At 40.0% G+C, this 21,930-nt stretch overlaps 3 protein-coding genes across 4 annotated transcripts; 1 reads left to right on the top strand and 2 right to left on the bottom strand.

Moving 5' to 3' along the window:
* The first annotated feature begins 5,423 nt into the window (after positions 1–5,423).
* Positions 5,424–9,881, top strand: bend3 (BEN domain containing 3). The gene is made up of 4 exons (XM_079641503.1): positions 5,424–5,579; positions 6,536–6,590; positions 6,890–7,068; positions 7,173–9,881. The coding sequence occupies exons 2-4, from the start codon at positions 6,539–6,541 to the stop codon at positions 9,372–9,374; spliced, it is 2,433 nt and encodes an 810-aa protein (XP_079497629.1). The 5' UTR covers positions 5,424–5,579; positions 6,536–6,538; the 3' UTR covers positions 9,375–9,881.
* A 261-nt stretch (positions 9,882–10,142) lies between these two features.
* Positions 10,143–14,455, bottom strand: mtres1 (mitochondrial transcription rescue factor 1). Of its 2 annotated transcripts, XM_079641504.1 has the most exons (5): positions 14,291–14,455; positions 14,047–14,112; positions 12,931–13,375; positions 10,671–10,743; positions 10,143–10,573 (listed from the first exon to the last, which is right to left on the bottom strand). In XM_079641504.1, the coding sequence occupies exons 2-5, from the start codon at positions 14,084–14,086 to the stop codon at positions 10,391–10,393; spliced, it is 741 nt and encodes a 246-aa protein (XP_079497630.1). In that variant the 5' UTR covers positions 14,087–14,112; positions 14,291–14,455; the 3' UTR covers positions 10,143–10,390. The 2 variants fall into 2 exon arrangements, with proteins under 2 accessions (XP_079497630.1, XP_079497631.1); XM_079641505.1 differs by lacking the exon at positions 14,047–14,112.
* A 1,812-nt stretch (positions 14,456–16,267) lies between these two features.
* On the bottom strand, positions 16,268–20,909 carry tmem151bb (transmembrane protein 151Bb). Its single transcript, XM_079641156.1, has 2 exons — positions 20,544–20,909; positions 16,268–20,044 (listed from the first exon to the last, which is right to left on the bottom strand). Exons 1-2 carry the CDS (start codon positions 20,616–20,618, stop codon positions 18,635–18,637), a joined length of 1,485 nt encoding a protein of 494 aa, XP_079497282.1. The 5' UTR covers positions 20,619–20,909; the 3' UTR covers positions 16,268–18,634.
* Positions 20,910–21,930: the final 1,021 nt, after the last annotated feature.

The raw sequence follows: 21,930 nt of genomic DNA, 5'->3' as shown, positions 1-21,930 counted from the left end.
AATTAAAAATGTATTCAATAATTTTTTTAGACGGAGCTCCATGGTGACTTGTGCTATTTTTAGAACATTCACGCGGGCTACCAATTTCCCAGCTGCGAGCGACTTAGTGCCAGCGGGCACCGCGTTGGCTACCCCTGGTTTAAAGAAACCATAATAAATAACCTCATACTCTTTTAACTCTGAGTCATATGATACGAGCTTCATAATGAGTGATCAGACTGTCAGCTGTAATGTGAGGATATTTGTTGTCAAAGTAGATGAAAAATCTGAATCCCATCAGATATTTTTCTACTCAACAAACACACAGCAATAGTTATGTTAGATGTCTCTTAACAGATAAGTATGCTTATCAAAGAAAGGTTAAACCTTTTTAAAGAAATAAAAAGTTATATTTTACTGTCGATATGGCTTCTATACCGATAGGTCATCCCCTCTCTCAAATCAAATATATGTTTTTGGGGGAGATTCTAAATATAAATACTCTTTATGAAATAACTAAATTAAATGAAAAGTACTGAGTATTTTTCGTTTAATTACGACCTTTAGTGCAACATGCCCATTGGAGTTTCAACAGAGAAAAGTAAGAAATCCATGTTTTTATTTGTACACTGGATATGTTCAAATCATGGTTCAAATGCATGCATGCACACAAATATATAGCAATCAGATTGATAGGATGTCGACATGTGGTGTCCAACTCTCATCAGAATTTGACCCTGAACCACAACGTCCTGTGTTGTGGTTCTGGTTTTATTTGGCCCGCAAGAGCTTGCAAAAAATACAATACGTTTATTATACGGTTTCATGCCGCTTTACAGAAGCTACATGTCCCACAATGCATCTAATTTTGTGACATGCGCACTGAAGAGACTTGCGATTTCTGCTCTCAGACGTGGTTAATTATGAAGTTATTACCCTATCCGAAAATAATCCAATGCAGAGGCAATAATGTAATATAAAACATTATTTTATATATGTATATTTACACAGTCTTAAAGTTACAACCGGCCCTTTGAGTGCAACCTTAATGCTGATGTGGCCCCTGATGAAATTGAGTTTGACCCCCCTGCGTTAGAGGGTGGGCAGTGAGGGCCAGTCACTGCCCACCCTCCCCTGGCTTCCAGCACCACTCTTCCCGCCTGTTCCAGAGCCAACAAGAAGCTCTTTCCCCTGTCTCCCCCAACCTAAGAGCAGCTTTTTTTTTATCCCTACCTGCTATTCCCAGATCTGTGGAAGTCATCTAGCCAACCTCGACTGGGAAAAGCCAGGCCTACCACCCTTTGTCCCTGCATTGATGGACCAGGTCCTGGAACTCGGTGGCTTTCCTTTCTGAGGCCTCTTCGCACCGATCTTCCCAAGGAACTGACAGCTCAATAATGATGATTTTCTTCACCTCCTCCAACAATGTCAGGCCTCAGGGGTCAGCCTGACGCAGGAGTTGTACGTTGTTTTGCACATAAAGACTGTAATTCTTCAGTTTTTCTGAATTATGGCTGAACTGAACTGCTGTATGACCAATGTTTTATTCACTGAAATTATGTAGTGCTCTTATGTATTAGGTTGATTTAAACGGTACGGAAGCCAGAGGAAAGAAAATGTCATTTTCTTCATAAAAATGAGAAATAATCTCAAAATAATGACATCCTGTGTAGGATATCAAAAATAAACATCAAAATGATTCAGTATGAAGGTAGAATATGTAAATGGCAGGTTTCTGTAAGACTGGGCAACATGACAAACAAGTCCAAATGCACATAACACTGTGGCTAGGTGTGGTTCATAGTCTTACTTATCCATTTATTTTATATCTGCTTATGAAGATTATACTCTTGTGATATTTATGCAAAATCAATGATAGAAGCATCCTATGCAAAGTGTCTGTCCATCCAAAGCAGATCCCTGTTGTCACGTTAACAGATAACTGCTTGACTCTTCTTCAACCCTCATCAAGCTCACTTAGATCTGACCTCAATCAAAACCAAGTCGAGACAAATCTCAAACACAAACAACCTTTTTGTCTTGATGATTTTTGCAATATATTCATATATTAAAGTGGTGTATCTAAATCAGTGCAAATTAGAAGAACATTTCATGTGATTTGGAGTTGAGTGATTGGGGTCTGTGCTGATCCATCTTTAGATGACCTTAGAGAATAACATTTAGACTTGTGGCCTAAATATCAATGCTGCACTTTTCTACGATAACTAACATGTAAAGCGTTTGTATGGAATTATTTATGGCCAGAAACAAGTGATAGGGTGAGTATTTTGACTTAAATATATCACTATGAAACTTCATCTTCACTCGTCAACTTCATTCCTCCAACTTGCAGTAGATCAGTGGTTCTCAAAGTGGGGGGCATGCCAGGGGGGGGGGGGCGCGAGAGACCAGGAGGAAAAATGGTTATGAAAAAAAAGAAGAAAAAAAAAAAGAATCATAAATTGAAAAATTATTGATTGGAAAATAATATGATACAATACTATTACGTCTGTGTCTCTGTGTTTCATTAAAGCTCGGCTGTGTGTGTGTGTGTGTGTGTGTGTGTGTGTGTGTGTGTGTGTGTGTGTGTGTGTGTGTGTGTGTGTGTGTGTGTGTGTGTGTGTGTGTGTGTGTGTGTGTGTGTGTGTGTGTGTGTGTGTGTGTGTGTGTGTGTGTGGAACGAGCCATTTTGTGTGCGCGAGCGAGAGAGAGAGAGAGAGAGCACCGGTAACGGAGATCTTTGTTGTTAGCTTCTGGTGCTAGCGAGTTACGCTAACAGATTTAAGGAGTTTTTTCAACAACAAAGTGGAGGATAGTCCTCTCTTGTCAGACTGAGAGGCTCAGTGAGCTAAAGGACTCTGAGTGTTTAGATAGTTCACTTTAGTCTAAGTTATCTCAGTGGGTCTCAAACGGTTTGGTCACCATTAATGCAAACAATTATTTCCGAGGCACACGTTTATATGATCAATATAGTTCTAAAAAAAATAAGAGAATAAATGAAAAACAGGTATGAAATACTATATGACAGTAAAAAAAAAAAAAAGTTTAAAAGGGTGATTTGTAAAATATCCATAAAGAAAAAGTAAATCTCTTTACCGTTCTGTTTCAAATAGGTGTTGAGAGATGTATCCATAGATCTCTTCATTTTGCTCTCAAAGTGCACCAGATTGATGCTTTAACTTCAATATTTAAAAACAAATCTTCCCGGGGGAGAATCCCCCCGGACCCCCTATGTGAGGTCCACACACCACCTATAAAAATAGCACTTGACCCCTGCTTACACCTATATGCCGTGAGCTGATTATCGAGCCTTCATTGTAACAGTCGCGGGTACACTGTGTATTTGCGTGGGGATTGTTGCAGTAGAAAATTCCACTGTAGCACCCGGTACATTAATGGGAAACCCTAAATGTATGAGCACCCTCTATGAAACGTCAAGCTACCCCACAGCACCCCCAAAATAAATCTCTGGCGCCACCACTGAGCCTGACTATTTGTGTTGGGGGGGCCCGACTTTTTTTTTTCTCCAAAGGGGGGGCCTGACAGAAAAAGTTTGAGAACCGCTGCAGTAGATGAATGAATGATTTATGAAAATCCTTCCATCTGAGAAACATTACTCACAGTTTACTTTGACCAACAATTGTGGATCTTTACACTTCATTCTCCACCAATGATTATCTCCTGAGCTGAATGTGGTTTGGGTAATGGAGCTCAAAGGTTGCCAGTAAGAGTCTATAGCAATGATCGATAATGTAAAGTGTGATGTAAAAACCAATAATATATTATACAACAAAATATAAAATTAAGTTTAAAGCAAAAACATTGTGAGAAATACATTTATTGAAATAAAAAGATGTTTTCCAAATGATTATCGGTGGTGTGATTGTGTGTATTTAGAGCCTGGTCTCTTAATGTTATCCTGGCTTACATAAATAGCTCAGAAGTTTAGAGTGACAGTGTGAAGGCTTCAGAGTAGACAAGTTTGATCAGAGCTCATTCTGCAGTTTATCCCTCTTTCCACTAGATGGCGATGTTGCCCACATCATGGGCTCTGTAGTCCAAGGGGAACAGAGACAATAATATGCCTGCCACGGAGGTATCACTCCTGTATTATACTTGTGCTTTACTAAACAACTCTTTGGAAAAGAAGCTGAAAACAAATTACCAGAGTGTAGGACTACTCTGTTACAAGTAAAAGTCCTATTCAAAATGTTACTCAAGTTAAAGTACAAAAGTATTAGCATCAACTTATAAAGTACCAAAAGTACTCATGCAGATTGGCCCATTTCAGAATTACATATTTTGTTTTAATTATTGCATTAATGTGGTTATCAAAGCTATATGTTTAAAAAATGTAATCTGAACCACAGTAATTTTTAAAACGTGAAGTTCTTCTTTTTTTTCTTCTTCTTGTTTTGCACATAAAGTTTAGTGAGCTGATGTCCAATAATTACTCCTTATGACCAAAAGAAAATCCATATATTACCTTATTATTAATTTATATTATCATCAAACTGTAAAATATAGAGTTGTTTTGCTCTACTATACAGCACATTAAATACTACTCAGGTTAATATATTAAATCGCAAGTGATAATTTAAAATATTCTGTATTTTAAAAGAACAATTCATACATGGTTATTACTGTGACACCACAGCATACATAAATATACAATATCAGGTTGCTCATATGATATTTAATACTGCCAAAAAAACGATTGAACCAATCAGTATAAGGAATATCCAAACATCTACATTGTATACATAGGTTAACCAGAATTCACAAGATACTTAAGATTCTGCACTCGAGTATTAAGTACATCACATTTTAACAGAAAAATACCCATTAGCCTGTTTAGGTAAAAGGGCCTGTTTCAGAGTTATATTATTATATTTATAGATATACTTTTAGCTTTGTTCTTTCATTATAAATAGTGCATTTGCATTTACACAGCATTTTAATGTAAATTGGCCATGAGATGATATATTTGCAACTGTTATTATTGTGTTGTTGTTCCTTGGCCTTTTTTATTTGTAATATCTTAGTTTGGGAATTGTTCTTTTGTATATTCAAAAATAATATTTATTTATGTTTGTCAGTATAGTCCTACAGCCATGTATTATTTCAGTATTAGTTGGTTTGCTTCGACAAGTCATCATGTTTGTATATGTCATTGTACATTTCTTCTGTCTGGTTTTATTTGATCAAATGCATAATACAATATAACACTAAAGCTAAGCTAAAAAGCCACAATACTGTACATAAATGTGTGTCATGCTCAGCATAATGACCATTTGTCAAATTAAAAACATTTTTTAAACGGGCTGTGAAATTGTTTGGATATAATAACATGAGTTTAAAGACAATGTCGTTTTACCTAGACGGTATTACAACTTTATTTTTCATTTTTTCACCTCCATCACAGCTGTGCGGAAGTGACACAGCAGGCGCGCGCCCCGTCACGTCACGCGAGAAAGCAGAGAAGCAGAGCGAGACAAAAAAACATCAACAACACTCCGCAGCAGATCTAGTTCGCGGTAGTGCGCAGACATGTCCGACACGTCGTTAAAAGCCCTAAAGGACTGCATGGACTCGTGAAGGTGAGCTCGAACCAACGGTCACGCGCCTTTACCGTTGTAACAAGAGTCGTAGCAGGAGGGGGAGTGTGTGGAGGGGGGGGGGGGGGGGTCCACGCAAACATTGCCGCGTCATTAAAAAATCCCATATAAATGTTACACTACTAAATAAACCCCGTGCATATGTGTTCACAATGGCAGCGTGTTGTTGTTATAACGACATGTTGGTGACGGTGTTTCTAAAGAGTCCCCCCGCACAGCTGATATGTCTTGTGTTTTGGTTCAAGGGTTCATGGGCGGAGGAATGAGGAAGTAACCTTAGCGTACTAATAAAGGCTAGAGGAGAGCTAGAATGCAACGCAGAAAGCATGCACAGCGAAGTCAATAATCTACCTAGTTTACGTTAGTCCAAAAAAATTGTTGTCATCACGTTAGATGATATCAGTGTAACCTTGCAGCACGCACGCTTTACCAGCATACAAGTGCTGTTATGCCTGCAGCTTGTCACATGTCATAACGGTAGCATAGAAGCTACCACATGTTATGATTTGTAATATGTTCATAACACACACATTTTAAACGCGTTATTTTTTTTAGCAAAACTAGTTAGTGATCCTGTGTTATAATGTTTTCTCGCTTGTTGGAATTAAGGTGAGCTTTTGATATTTTTGTCAGCTAGGGCTATAACTAACTACATTCTTATATATGAGGGATTTTGCTGTGATGATTTCAGATGTCTTATTTTGTCAGTCCGTATACCAATGGCAATCATTTTACAATCAAAGAAGAAATCACAAATGTATTAGAAAATAATTAAGTGGTGAAGTTTTACTTTAAAATAATTTATAAAATATGTTTTCAGTTTATTTTTTATCAAAGACTCAATTATCGTCTAATTGTTACAGCTCTTCAGTAACCTTATGTTATAAATGTACATGAAACATATTTTCATTGATTCGATGTTTGCATTTACCTTCTAGGCTATGAATTCCTCTGGGCATGGAGACGTTTCAGATGAAGAGATGCTTGAGAAAGGTAACTAATGCAATCTGTACCTGCAAAGGTTGACTGTTTTAGTATAGCAACCCATTTGTTATCAAGTTCAAAAATACATTAATATTCACATGGTAGAATTTCCAGATAAGAGGTAGTTCAATTCCCTCATTAGAAGACACAAAACAATATCAAAGTGGCTAAAAAAAACAAAAGGACTGAAGTCTGCTCATCTAAAAAGATATTATGTATGCATCTATATCATTATCAATAACACTTGTGTCTCTATGTGTCGGCCAGAAATCAAATATTTAAACTAAGTGGTCTCTCATGATTTACAGAAAAAAAGCATGACCAGGATGTTAAGGAGGAATCAGACGACTTGGCTATTTGTGCGTCCCCTGAAGGGCTTAGAGGAGGACCTCCTGGAGCCACTGAGGCTGCTAAACGTCCCTCTGCAGAGACGGGCCCTCACACAAACCAGCCCACCAGCAGTAAGAGAGCCAGGGTCTCTAGCGAGGTAAATCTCAGACCCTTTTATCTATAGTACACAGCACAGACAATATGCACTTGTTTTAAAGATCAAAGTTGTCATGTGTTTTAAATTTCATCTCCTCTGTCTAGATGAGGCGGTACTTGCTGGATGACAGCAGCAGCAGACATGAGCCTCTTTGCCTCACCACAACTGGCGAGAGGGGGGGTTACATCCAGCAGAAACCCAGAGTGTCCTACAGAAAGCCTCTCTTCAGCATCTCCCACAGGATCTCAGAGAAGAGGACCACACCAAGTCTGGAGCAGCAGGCCAGCATCCTCTCGTCAAAGCTCAGAAGTTCGGAGGAAAATGGCCCATTGGATTCTCTGCCCACAATAGACGCTTTAGGGCAACCTCCGTCAACGGACTCCAGTCTTTATCCTCTCATTGAGAAAATGTTTCTCATTCTCAATACCCTCAATTCAAGCATGACACAACTGCATAGCAAAGTGGACGTGTTGACGCTTGAGGTGATGCGAATAAAGAAGCAGATCAAGCCAGCTGGGATGGTGACGGAGTTCCAGCCTCCTCCTGAATACCTGCTAACAAGTGATGAACTGAACCAGCTGATGGAGCAGACCTCCAGCGCCGGGGAGCTCGGGTGTCGGCTGCTGGTGCATCTCTTCCCTGAGCTGTTCAAAGCCAGGGAGTGCTCTCACGAGTGCATGGCCAGCAAGAGAACACTTGAGTCTCTACATCTGCAGCTGATCCGCAACTATGTTGAGGTGTGCTACCCTTCAATCAAGAACAACAGCGTCTGGCAGGAAGAATGCCTCCTGCAGATTAATGACTTGTTTAACCGTTTCTGGGCACAGAGGGACGTGGAGAGTGCTCGGCTGCTCCGGAAGCAGACAATCACGGCCGCCGGGATAAAGCCTGAGCGCCCTCAAACCTATCGTTTCATTAATGAGCAGGGCCGGGAGGAGCACATTTCTTTAGATAACCAGCAAAGCAGCGAGGGTGTGGCAGACCTTGCTTTCAATATCCAAGCCACGGAGGAGCTGGACGAGTTCTCCTCACCTGAGGACTTTGTTCTTTTCCTTATGCACCGTCTCTTCCCTGAGGTTTTCGAAGAGGGGAAAATGCCTGAAGGCTCCAGCAGTTTCAGTAGTGCGGGGCAGCTAATTCTGGACTCTGACAAGATGGAAATAATAAGAAAGTACATGGAAGCTAATTTCCCAGATGTGCCTGAGGACAGCTGGCTTCAGGTGTGCATTCAGAACATGGAGGATGCACTGGAGGGTCCTCACAGTATTGGGGATGGGAGCGAACTTGACAATAACAATGATGAGGGCTATGACCTGGCCAGTCTTCCAGAAGATGTGTCTATAATTCGGGTTTCAGAGGCGGGTGATAGTGAAAGGCCTTGCCGCAAAGCCAAAAAGTCACTGCTTTCACCTGTGGATTTTGACAATCTGGAGATTCCTCTTCCTGACTTTACCGTCCACCAGGAACACCTCCTGTCCAGGGAGCAGCTGAAAAACAACTATGAATGTAGCCTGTCCATCGGGAACTTTGCCTCTCGGCTGCTGGTCCTCATGTTCCCTGAGCTCTTCACCCACGAGAACACCAGGAAGCAGTACAACTGCAGCGGTTCTCTTGGTAAAAAACAGCTGGACCCCGTTCGTGTGAACTTGATCCGTCATTATGTGCAGTTAGTCTACTGTCGGGCCAACAACGACAGAGTGTGGATGTTGGAATTTGTGGGCAAGCTCGATGAGAGGTGCAGGAGACGCGACACGGAGCAGAGGAGGTCCTACCTGCAGCAACGCAAAGTCTACGGTCAAGACTCGGATCAGGACTTTCTTTGCCAGCTGAACCAGCTCAATCAAGACAGCATGAGGGAGGATTCAGACGTTCCTTCTTTACCTCCTGAGAAAAGTAGCAAAGACTTTTGTAAAATACCCCTGGACGAACTGACTGTATCCAAGCCCGACTTCCCTGTACCTTCTGTCTACCTACTCTCGGACACTGAGGTACGGGAAGTCGTCCAGCAGAGTCTCTCTGTTGGGAACTTCGCTGCCCGCCTTTTGGTGCGCCTCTTCCCTGAGCTCTTCACTCAGGAGAACCTCCGGCTGCAGTACAACCATTCAGGGGCCTGCAACAAGAAGCAGCTGGACCCCGTGCGCCTCAGACTGATCCGTCACTACGTGGAGGCAGTGTATCCTGTGGATAAGATGGAGGAGGTGTGGCACTATGAATGTGTGCCAAGCATCGACGAACGCTGCCGGCGCCCCAATCGCAAGAAGTGTGACATTCTTAAGAAGGCCAAGAGGTCAAGCACTATGTCCTAGTTACTTTTCACTTAGGCAACACCTGTTGGAATAAAAATAATTGCACAGTATATAAGCTGAAACCGCATCTTTGAACTTTTCAAACAGTCCTATGTAGGATGAAGCCAATCTGTTAGGATTTATTTCAGTACTATTCAGTCATATTTTACCTTTTGTCTACAGCAGTAGTTTATGTAATCATATTAATGTTAGATAAATAGATTAAATGCTTCTATTTATAAGCCAAAACTGTCATAGCTTCTCTAACATACTTTGTTGAACAATGTTGTAGCCTTAACAACAATGACAATGATAGTAGCATATAGCATAGCTCACACTATGGATAGAAATGAATCACAATGAAGTGATACATTTCCGTTGCTGTTACTGATGTAGCATTGTGCCATCACGGTTTTAATAACAATGTGCTTATGTTAAGCCTTCTTATAGAAGTTTATATTATAAAGACAATTAACATGACGGTGATCATGGTAACTATTTCTAATAAAGTCACAGCTATAAACATGACATTTGATTGCACTGTTTTACATAAAGGAACTGTGAGGTTCTTAGTGACATACAGAGTTTTTAATGTACACTCTCCAACAAGCTCTAAACTACGCAACATATATATATTGCTTCTACAGGTTTTATTAACCATTTCATATTTTTGCCTCAATCAAAAAAATTGCAATGAGGAATTGCAAAAAGGATATCAGTAGCCAAACCTTCCAAAACGCTAACAACTCTGATGAATATTCATTCATTTGCTCTCAGTTAGACATGATCTCAAAGTGTCAAAGTGCACCTTTATTGGAGGACTCACAGTATAGAAGGGGAAGGGAAACACTAAATATATTTCTCTGAGAAAACTGTTGACATGTCTACACCCGCTACAAGCCTTAACATTACACTTTAGTAATCCATTAGAGATTCAACTTTTTGGAGATTGCCGGTCAATTGATGGCATTCAGTTCTGCCGGTGTTGTTGCCTTCATTAGCAAATGGTATTAAAGTCCACACTGTCCTGTTCAAGTTCATGGCTTGAAGGCCTCCTCTTTGGGAAGCTCTAAACATTTCCATCGTCGTATGGCAACTTTGTACTTTTCTGTGTGACTCATTTCTTCCAAAACCCTCCGAAGGCAGACTCTCATCAGAGTGACAGTGTTTGTTTCTCCGTTCTCCGACAGTATCAGGTCCAATGTGTCCCCAACTTTAACCTAAACAAATCAAATATATAGGAGAAATTAGAAATAAGATTGAGGCACTAGTGGAAAACTAAGAAATTAGAGTAGGAATATGTTGTTCATTACTCACCGTTTTACTTTTCTTGATGAGTTTTTGTCCATTTAGCCTGAGTTTGTTGTCATAGAAGGACACCTCAATTTTACTGGAATAGGAGAACAGACAGTTAGTCTTTACATCGACTGCTATAGTATGAGAACAAATCTGAAGACATCTCAAAATGGGTCAAACCATTTGGCTGATAAATAATTCTAATAAATAAGTATAGTAATAAGTAGTGAGATATGAAGATGGGATGTAATGGTTGTATCTCAGAAGTTACAAGGAAGTTCAAGTATTAGGCATCTTATCCAATAACTAATAGTACAGTATTATATGTTGAGTCAGAACAGTTGATAGTAAGCCCTTGTGATCTATACATTTAAAAACGTTGCTGTTTCATACTTTCCAAAGTATGTCTGTAACATATTTCCAGAATTTAGACCAGGGTTGTCCAAACTATGGCCCGGTGCCAACTGCGGCCCATTTTTTATTGGCCCTCACCCAATTCAAAAATTATGTTTTTCCTATATTTTACTTCTTAAATATCTATCGAACATATATTACACTGTAGTATTCATGTGTTAATAAGCCCATTTTCAAATCAATTCAGTTGAAACATTTCCTTTCTAAATCTTAGTTGGTCAAAAATAATCCCAATAATTTATCTGCATAACAAGTTTGAAATATACCCTTCCTATTTCCCCTTATAATAAGCAATCTGAGGCTCCTGGTATAAGGAATGAGCTGCCAACACTTATGTAACAAAATGAATGAAATTAAAAAAAAAAAGCTGTGATGGCTGCAAGCATATTCAGGTATCAAGAATCATTTAACTAAATGACAATGATTTTGCTAATTGATAACCTAATTTATGAGGCCATATCATAGACTGTATATAAATGGACGTAGTGTCCGTAACGTCACCCATAGAATTCTGCAGAGTTGCCGTTAGTAGGCGGAGTCGGCCACTAACGGCTTGACAGCAACGTCAGAGTCTAATCCCGCCTGCTCCAAATAAGGGCAAAGAGGCGGAGCCGAGGCGGAACCTGCTGCCTCCGAAATGGCAGTAAACAGAGCTAGCTCAGGCAAAGAAGCTAAGCTAACATGAAATACATGCGTACCAAGTTACTGCTAACAGTGTAGTTCCCCTATACAAACGTTACATTCATAATCAAATGAGACAATCTGCAAGACAATTAGCTATATTTTGTTATTCTTAATGCTTGTCATTCACACGTTAAGAAAAGACGGACTCCACCGCCCGGACCTAACGGAGCCGCAGTGGGCTAGCTCCGGGACGCCGGCTGGAGCTAGCCCCCTGCGGCTCCGTTAGCTCCGGCGGCCACCACTGGGATAATTGGGTCCCCTATTAACATTTGCTCCCGTTTAGCATTATGGGCGTCATAGCCATAGACTATAAAAGTCTTACCCAAGGCTGAATCATAAACTAAAATGTATATGTATGTATAAAGGGTTACGTCCTTAGCTGGCTAATAAGTAACAAGCTAAGCTACCAAGCACACAAACACCTGTGAACGAAAGATGTATAATATTATCATTTTAGACTTCTTGGAAGTTCTGTTAGTACATTCAAGCGCACAGCACAACATGTTAATTGTCTGGTATTTGTAACAATATTCCCTAAAAGGCACAATCACCACGAACACGGCGAAAGCTAAAGGGTCAAGTACAGTAACTACAACTAACTAACGTTATAGCCTCTATGGTTGTAGCCTAGCAGAGTGGACAAGTTGCTGTTAGCTGACAGTGAGGCATGTACATGTCCATCAAAGTGACCACAACCTAATTTATGCAAAAGCTTTAAGGCTTAATATTAATTAAACAGATGAGTTGAGAAAAAATTCACCCCCCCAATCCATATTCATGAAGGGGGGATCTAACTATACAGAGAAAATGGTTTTTTGAACCACGATGTAAACATGTTTATTTCTGCTGTAAAGTTGGGCATTTTAATATGGGGGTCTATGGAAATTGCTCTCTTCTGCAGACTGCTCCTACTGGCCACTAGATGAACTGCAGTTTGAGGCACTTCCGTATTAGCGTCCCGTCTCTTCCCCAGAGTTTGCCGCTTGGGCAATATACCTCACCAAAAAGCTAGTGGCCCAGACCTTCGTATGTTTTTCTGAATGTGGCTCTCAGTGAAAACATTTGGACACCCCTGATTTAGACCATGAATCTTCCACATCGGGGGCTGTCAAATCATAGTTTAATAATGTTTTGAAAGTTTTATTTTTCAAAGATGAAAATATGTCTGCATGAAGAAACTCACTTGCGTGCCATGTCCAGGCCGGCTTTCATGATGACGTCATAGCGAAAGGACTGCACGTGTTTCTCAATGTCTTTATAGTCCTTTGGTAGATTCTCCTCCACCTCTTCTTCATAATCACTGTCCTCTGGGTCTTTTTTATCTTCCTCCTCATCCTCTTTCACTGTCTTAGCCTCACTTTTCTTCTTGTTGCTTTTAAACCTCAGAGGATTGACTGACCATCCCCTGATGGCGTCTCGGCCCCGGAGAGCAGGCCTGCTGTGACAGCCGAGTGCGGGGAAGGCCGAGCAGCCCCACAGCTGCCGTGTGTGGATGGTCCTCGGACACCATTCAGCCTGCCTCAGTCCATAGCCAGCAGCCAGCAGGTGACGGGGGTTCAGCCTTCCTAGCTGCCTCATGGCGAGTGCCTGCACCACCAAACTCTGCATGTTAGCACTCCACCCAGTCACTAGAAAAACAAAGATGGTTAGGAAGCATTGTGATAAATAACAGCTATAATACATCTCGTTCAGACAAATTCAGGTACAGAAAGCCAGCCATATTGGTATCACGCAATTATGCATTTAGTATCAAGACTTTTTAATAACTGAATGAGCTATTGCCCTCAAATATGTATCTGTTGAGTCTCCTCTTAAAATAATGTGTTAACTGTTGTTCACAATGTCACAAGTTAAATATAAGGATGCATATTATATACTTGCTATGCAATCATGTCCTATTGCAATGTATCATTTCAATATTCAGGCAAAAAAGGGGTTGTTTTATTAGATAAATGTGAAATATTCTCTTTTTTATGCTAAAGTACCTATGTAGAGTCATGCCCCTTCAAAGTAAAAGCCTCTTTATTTCTAACACCAGCTTTGTAATATATAATAATAATTTAAATACAAGACTGTTACATCAAGTATTCTGTTAAACACCAATAACACAATGGGCAAACATTTAGGTTTAACTATTTGTGTTAAGGTGTGTTAAAGTTGCGCTTATTGATTTACCGGAAGTAATATTTTTCTTGTCCACTTGACAGCAGTCGAAAACAAACATTTATTAAAGTAGAGCTATACCTGTTGAGCAATGTTATGTATCTTTATCTTTTAATATAAAATGCTGTTAATGTACCTTTATGCGGAGGTTGTCTCTGCTTGGTGGAGCTTGACATGTTTCACGGTGAAGCTGAAGGAGAAACTGCTAGCTAACGTTAGCTCAACTTCTCTTCAGTGAGCACGTGCACTCATTTATATCCTTCCATGTGCAACAATCCACGAGCCCGTAGCAAAAAGACAGTATAGCCTGTTTACCTTGGTGCTAAATGTCACATTTGAAGCTGCTAACACGCAATAAATAAACGGTATAGTCCACTCACCGATGGAATAACCTTCTTCTTCTTCTTCTTCTTCTTCTTTGGATTCTACAGAGATTACAATGGCGTACTGCTGCCCTCTAACGTTACTGTTTGGTGCATTTTCATCAGAATGCTTCGCTTACACACTTTAAGCAGTCCTCCAAACACTTCTTCTTCTTTTTCTCTCTTTTAATGGCGGATCGCAAACAGCTTTTAGTTGCATACCGCCACCAACTGTCCATGAGTGTGTAATTCCATCCTGCCTAGATCCATGATCTAAAACTAACAAACCGCAAGTAAAATAAAATAAAAACATAAAATAAATAAAACAAAACAAAAATCTATGATCTATTCTAACCTAATGTTCGATTATTTTACCTACCCCAGTTTCACTCAGAAAGGTAAACAGTGCCTAAAGGATATCACTTTATCCTTCAGTTTTTCTCTTTCAGCTTTATAGATGTCACAATGTAATAAGATATGTTCCACATTTTCTTTAACTCCACAGTTCCCACACTTGTCACTGTCACTTTTCCCCATGAAATACAGAGTACTATTCAATGATGTGTGATCCAGTCTGAGTCTAGCTATCATGATTTCCTACCTTCTGTTTATTTCTTTATAAATATTAATTGTGATTGTCTTTTGTACTTATGATACTCTTTGCCTTTCGGGTCTTTCTCCCATCTTTTCTGCCAGATCTCCAGCACTTTTTTCTTAATTATTGCTTTTCCAAGTTGAACTGGTAATGTTATTTCCTTTTGTAATTCACTTTTTGCAAATGTATCAGCACACTCATTCCCTTTTACCCCCTCATGTGCAGGCACCCAGCAGAACTGCAGAACTGCAGATCTATACCGCCTCTGTGAAGTCTTAACAGGCTATGGTTAAGTTCAATGAGTATATTTTCTCTGACAGTTGTTGTTGTTGTTGTTGTTGTTGTTGTTGACTGTATTCTTTTTAATATGGATAATGAATCTGTGCATATCACCACCCTATCTGGTCTGGCCTCTTCAACCCACTGTAATCCTATTATTACTGCCAGCATTTCTGCTGTGTACACTGATAGTTGATCTGACGCTCTTTTGGAGATCGATATTTTAAAGTCTTGGATGTATATATTCCAACACACTCTTCCTTGTTCTTAGAACCACATGTTGAGGTAATTGTGATAATTATTTCTGAGGTACTTGTTTTTATTCCTACTTCATTTATTTGCCACTCTCTTTTCCTTTCTAGAATACTCATATCTACCAAACCAACACTGCCCAATCCTCAACTTTATAATGAAAACTAAACCTCTTTCTATAGAATGACAAATTATCTTTTGCTTTTTTCACAAAAACAATCTTTACTTTTCCTCTGTTTTGTATTTACCCATTCCCCCCATTTATTTGACTGATGTTTATCATTAACGTTTTTTTCTGGATGTCAACATTGTATAACTGATTGAAATGATGTCTGTCAGAGCAAGCATTCTTAAACAAGTGAATTGCTACCTCATTTCCCTTAGTTTGCTGTTGTGTTAATAAAGCAATTGGTGGATAGTAACAAAGTACATTTACTCAATTACTGTACTTAAGGACAATGTTGAGGTACTTTGACTTAACCTGAGTACTTTTAGTTTATGCTACTTTATCGTATTACTCCACTAAATATTAGAAGCCAATATTGTGCTTTTTACTTCACTAAATGTATTTAACAGCTAGTTAGCAAGTTACTAGTTCATTTAGATTATTAGTTTATACAACATTTCAATCAATTATTAAATTACATTTCTCTATAATGATTGATATATGTCTGTCAGTATGCCTGAAATGAAATGTCTCTTCTGAAGACGGAGCTGCTGCTAAGTCACTTTACATTGCCTGGTTTATTGTCTTCTATCCACCAAAGTGTATATAGTATTGCCATCATCTCTGCTACAAGTACTAGGCTTATTGTGCTTATGTTGCAAAACAATAAGTGAAACAAAAATCAAATTAACCATTATTTTACAGTTATTTATCTGCCATATTGTTTTGAAGTATACAAATAGTAAACTGTTAAAGTATAACTCACCAGAAAGCTAAATCCAGACATTATACAGTTCATTAGGTGTGACTTGGAGTCAGCATGCAACCACAATCCTGAAACCAAATCATAAACAGTCAAATTAGCCTTCATTTGTTTTATTTTTTACAACTGTGCTATTCCAACATCAAGTTTTCAAAATGTGTTCATTCAGAAATGTTTGAGGATCCGAACCAGGACCATGTTTTAAACATACATGGACTTCCCAAAACATATACTGCAACTTTTCCAGCATAAGATCAATTTGAATACATAATTGAAAAGGTAATCAAGTTATTTATACAGCCCATTTGGTTATGAGGATAACATAATTTAACAAGAAGCATTAAGTGGTTGTTTTATGTCTGAGCATATCAATATATCAGCTTGAATACTTTATCATTTGAAGGGAATTTACATCAACCTTCAGCTTCATTACAATTCATAATGTCTAGTCAAGTGCATAATACTGGTGTCACAACAATGTAAGAAAAAGTTTTGCTTGGATGCATACAATATGTTCCTGTTAAAAAAGTCTTATAAAGGTTGTATGATGTCCACGTGTCAACATAAGTGCGTTTGCATCCTTGCATATCTCCCTGTAAACTCTTCTCAAAAGAGTCAGGGATGAATCAACATCTTTAGGAACATGGTGACATGTTGGTGTGTGCTGTGCTCCACCACTGTCTGAGCACATTCAATACACTTGACGGGGAAATGTTATATTTAACAGATACAAAATTGAGCATTGTTCCTTTACTATAGACATAATGAACATATACTACAATATATCATATGCTGGTGGTTTACATTCAGGTATGGTTATTAACACGTTTTCTTAGCAGAATGAAATCATGCAAATGTAAGTATATATTATTGTTCTTTTTGCAGTGACACACACACACACACACTGTGGTTAATGATAGTGATCGATGTGAATGTAAACCTGTACTTGTCTTTTATGACCACAAGAATGTGGTGACATGTATGTGTTTGTACCACAGTTGTCGGCGTGTTTAATCGTGGCAGTAGGTAGAAAAACAATTACATTGCACTCACTGAAGACTGACTTTAATCCGTTTTCTGGATTAGTTGATACAAATCAGGTGCCAGATGTTAGATCCAAATCCCAACCTCAATATATGAGCAGAAATATTAGTCACAGGAAACTGGATTTGATTGACCCAACTTGAATAGTTGCATTAAAAAGATTAAGATTAACATATTAAACTAATACATTCAATTTGAAATTATGCTATTCAAGTTGAGCAATTTAAATAAAAAACAATTCAGTTTCAGTGACACAAATATCTTCCCACGCCTACAGTGGAGGTTTGTAGGACAACATGTTTCAAAAACAACAACTGTAAACATTAACATCCAAAATAAAGGCGAGTTTCTCTCCGGAGCTGCCGTATAGCACCAACAGTCAACAGTCAAATAGGGAGAAATCAATTGTAGAATAAATACATCAGTTATACCAAATTCTCCATCAAACAGAAGCCTTGATAAACTAAAAATGCAACCAAACACAATAAATGTTTGCTTCAAATAAAGGGCACAAGAAAACAGGTTTATACCAGCTTTCTGGCGACGTAAAAGGCATTCTGGGGAGTGCACCAAGTCACTAACATAAGTAAAAATACATTTAAAAAGTAGTAGGTACTCGGTAAAAAGTAAAATTACAACAGTTCCCCGTGATGTAAAATGTCATAGATTGGTATGACTGTGAGTGAATGAGAGTATCCAAGAGAACGTTAGTAACTTCTGGATTGGAGGTTTCAAAGTTGACCGATGTCTCTCTGTAACATGCATTAGCCCAACATATTTCTCTGATGTTCCTCCTCACACTTTTCACTTTTTTTTCCAAAGTTATTGCTGTAAAAACCTGACTGGACTGAATGATTGAGATGTCTAAACCTGCCCGTCTCGTCTGTGGCCTCGGAAAAGGTCTTATGAGGTAACTACATCTTCAGTTTCATATATGTGTCAAACAAGAGACCTTGAAAGCTATGCCAAGGATGTCTAGTGTAACAGTCTGTGTCTGCTTGGTTGTCATTGGAAGCCATGCAGATTTATTTCTTCCATGTGTGTGCATTGTAGTAGGTTTACATACCACCATCGCTTTGTTCCCCCTCACTAATCACTGTGATTGCTTTGGTGATTCTCACAATCGGGATTCAGGAATTTGTTTCAGGTAGTGTGCCGCTACAGCATTAATCGGTGTACCCCACATTAAGACGTGTTCACATAGTCTGTTTCTGATGTCCAAAGTGTTTGTCTGCTACAGAAATGCTACTGTTTTGTCAGTTGTCATAAGGAAGTCTCCACACAGGAACCATTTCTGTGCAAGGACCTGTGGTTGTGGCAATTCTCGCTACAGTGGACGATGAGCACTGGGTAGCAAAGTGCGTCCTCATATTCTGGGGGTTCCTCCTCATCTGTGGCGGGGCGCACTGAGAGACAGCGGGTGTTTTCGCTGGGGCTCTCCTGGTCGTCCAAGCTCCCGCTCCTCCAGAAGCAGCTGCGCTGGGACCCGTAGCGCCGCGCCAAGGAGAAGCGGCTGCCGCTGAAGGGGATGCGGGAGCTGGCACCGGTGCAGATGCTCAGGGCACTCCTGGAGAACACTGAGGAGCAGCTGATGGCTCGGTGGCAGCGCTCACAATTCTGACGGAGCCCGCTGAAGCTGGACGGGCATTGGGCCAGGTCCATCAGGCCAGCCTCCGAGTAACTGGGCACCAGTTGCTGGTTGGACCTAATGTGCCATTCCAGTTCCGTACTGTCAATGGTATTAACACGAGGGATACGCCGCCAATATGGCTGATCATCACATGGCGTCACAGGGATGTAATCGTGCCCAAAGAGCTTCTCAACGCGGTAGTGGACGTATGCAGTGTGATACTCTGTGAAGACCCTGAGAGGCCAGGAGAAAGTGAAGAATGAGGCGAACCAGAAGACGTAGTGGGACAGATACCAGGGATGGTGGTCTGGGTCGGACAGAACCATAACGTACTCCTTCAGGTCAATGTTCTTCAGGTGCATGCCCTCCCTGGCTTCCATGTAGTCATCAAGGCCCTCATTGTCGGTGAAAAACCTTGCTCGCTGCGTAAGGTAAGAATTCTCAGACTCTACGTTCGCGAAACTGAAGCACTTGGTGAAGCGCATCTTAGTGAGAGCTGACTTCTCCAAGCCCAGCAGCTGTTTTGAAACATCTTTGACGTTACAGTGACTGTAGTCAAATTCTGCTTCTGCCACATGTGTGTTGACACGTTCGTGGTAAACCTGGGTACTAGTGTAGGCGTCTCCATTGCGATAGCGCGTAACTTGCCGGGTTCTGCGAACATAGTGATAGCTGATGGCCTTCCACCAGATGCAGGGCTTGGCTTGCTGCATCCGTTGGATGCGCTCGTAGATGCCCTCCACGTCCACTTTGTGTTGCAGCTCGTTCTTGACATGATAGTGCCAGCACTCCACAAGATAGACCAAGTAGAGCATTCCCAGTAGGGCCAGTGGGATGTAGATGTAGCCATCAGAGCAGGGACTGTCATGGTACATCATGGATTTCCCTTTGAAGGCACTGTCAAAGGTGAGGCGGGTCACCTTGGTGACATGACACCAAACCATGGCTCCCATGCAGCCATACATGAGTATGGACAGAAGAAGGCATTTCCAAAAACTCTCCCGGCATAGTGACTTGCTCAGAGACTGCTTCAGGGGTTTTTGCTGTTGAGTCGAAAACAAACAGACAAAACAAAAGATGAAGTCATACAAAACCGTTATCTTATCATTAATCATCTACCTTACATGTAATTGATAACGGCAACACGTTAAGCACCTTTCGGGTCATGTTACCCTACCCTTAAACCAAAAATGCCGTTGTAAATAAGAAGAAGTTTATTCAGCTCTGTAGAAAATTCATGTAATTGTATAAGCGCTAGAGGGATATATGCTGGCTCACTACAGCAGATGTGAGATGAAAGACAGGTAAAGATGTTAGGATTACAATCACCAGGTCAACCATTTTACTCTGCATTCATTAACGTTTAATCTTAACATTCTGCTATTCTGAACTGCATGAACATTTTTGTTAAACCAACATCCCTGGCAATCTTTGACGTGCACTAACATTCTTCAAACATGGATCCATAATTGGCTGCGACAAACAGAAGACAACAAAAGGAATGTGGTAATGAAAAAGCCATGCTAAATGATAGTAGCCTACCTCCTCTCTGGTGTCCTCCTCCAAAACGGTGGTGCAACTTTCACTCTCTGTCGCAGCCGATGCTGGGGGGGACATGGTGCTGGGAATCTATTGATAATAATGATAGGGCGTGGAGTAGGGAGAGATTTTACTACGTTGCTCTGCAGAGACGCTCAACCAAGACGAGCATGGCATGTGTTATCATGTGGAGACACTCCACTTGAATACACTCGATGGAGGCATTAACGGTAACAAATAAACGGATCTCTGATGGCTGAGAAACTAAAGAAAAACACGGCGGAGGTGTCTACAGGGAATCCCGCATCCTTCCCTTCTTCTGTTCAGCTGTCAATAGCGCAGTAACATGACCGTATATGATGCTGTATTAGCAGGTAGTTATTAAAAAATGAACATGCCCAGCCCCCCCCCCCCAGGGCCTCGTGTGTGCGGGGGTTGACGGTGCCGTTACCGGGCTGCAGAGCTGGTGCTGAGGCAGGTGCACGCGGAGATGTTGTTGCATAGGCTAAATCTGTCACTTAAAGGGAAAGTCCACACTAAAACTCAGTCTTTAAGATTCCACAGGAAAAATTATTAATTTTCATTCACAAGTTTTTACAATTCAGTTATTGTCTGCAGCCTCCTACCATTATTTTTTTTTCTTATTTTTTTGCATTTTAAGAAATTATTTACAAAGCATAATCAAATAAACCCAGATACATAGGTTAACTACATAACAATCGACAAATGAGGAAAACAATTAAATAATAATAAGTAAACAAATGGAAAAACATAATGGATACTTTACTAATACTCAGGTGTACATTAATTTTCAGTTCTTTCCTCTACTTATCAAAGGTGTTTCCATGTGTGAAAGACAGAGCACACACTCCTCAACATAACTCTGACTGACTGATGCTGAGCTTCATCCAGCAGAAGGACCTCCTCTTCCTCACACTTCCTCCAAACCCAAGGGGATCATGCTCATTTGCAACACATTCAGACAACAGAGTGTCTATGCATTTTTGTGATGTTTTCTTCAATTTGTTACACAACTGTATTAGGTTAGTTGAAAGCAATAATATTAAGTTGAACAAATTCAAACTTAATATGATTGCTTTCAACTAACCTAATAGAGTTACATGAAATGTTTTGAAATAATACATTTAATTAAAGCCAACCATTCAGGTTTTTCAGTATATTTGATGTTTGTGTTATAAGCAGTAAATCTGCACTGTTATGGTGATTTCTGATGGTGTCTGATGTGCTGTTTGCTGCAGCAAAGAGAGAAGTGTAAACTACACCATTTCCGGATTTACAATTAAGTAAATAAATAAACTGTTGCATAAAGTTCCACTTAGTATATAATAATAATAATAATAATAATAATAATACATTTAATTTTTATAGC

Source organism: Notothenia rossii (assembly GCF_949606895.1).
Source record: "Notothenia rossii genome assembly, chromosome: 7".
Classification (NCBI taxonomy): Eukaryota; Metazoa; Chordata; class Actinopteri; order Perciformes; family Nototheniidae; genus Notothenia; species Notothenia rossii.
Note: the sequence above shows the minus strand (reverse complement) of the source record. Positions and strands in the feature narration are given on the sequence as shown.

Coding starts and splice junctions, on each gene's coding strand:
- bend3 (XM_079641503.1), top strand. CDS start 6,539: ATGAATTCCTCTGGGCATGGAGACGTTTCAGATGAAGAGATGCTTGAG. Junction 6,591..6,889: donor TGAAGAGATGCTTGAGAAAG/GTAACTAATGCA, acceptor CATGATTTACAG/AAAAAAAGCATGACCAGGAT. Junction 7,069..7,172: donor GAGCCAGGGTCTCTAGCGAG/GTAAATCTCAGA, acceptor TCCTCTGTCTAG/ATGAGGCGGTACTTGCTGGA.
- mtres1 (XM_079641504.1), bottom strand. CDS start 14,086: ATGTCAAGCTCCACCAAGCAGAGACAACCTCCGCATAAAG. Junction 10,744..12,930: donor GGCCTGGACATGGCACGCAA/GTGAGTTTCTTC, acceptor CTCCTATTCCAG/TAAAATTGAGGTGTCCTTCT. Junction 10,574..10,670: donor TCATCAAGAAAAGTAAAACG/GTGAGTAATGAA, acceptor TGATTTGTTTAG/GTTAAAGTTGGGGACACATT.
- tmem151bb (XM_079641156.1), bottom strand. CDS start 20,618: ATGTCCCCCCCAGCATCGGCTGCGACAGAGAGTGAAAGTTGCACCACC. Junction 20,045..20,543: donor AGGAGGACACCAGAGAGGAG/GTAGGCTACTAT, acceptor TCGACTCAACAG/CAAAAACCCCTGAAGCAGTC.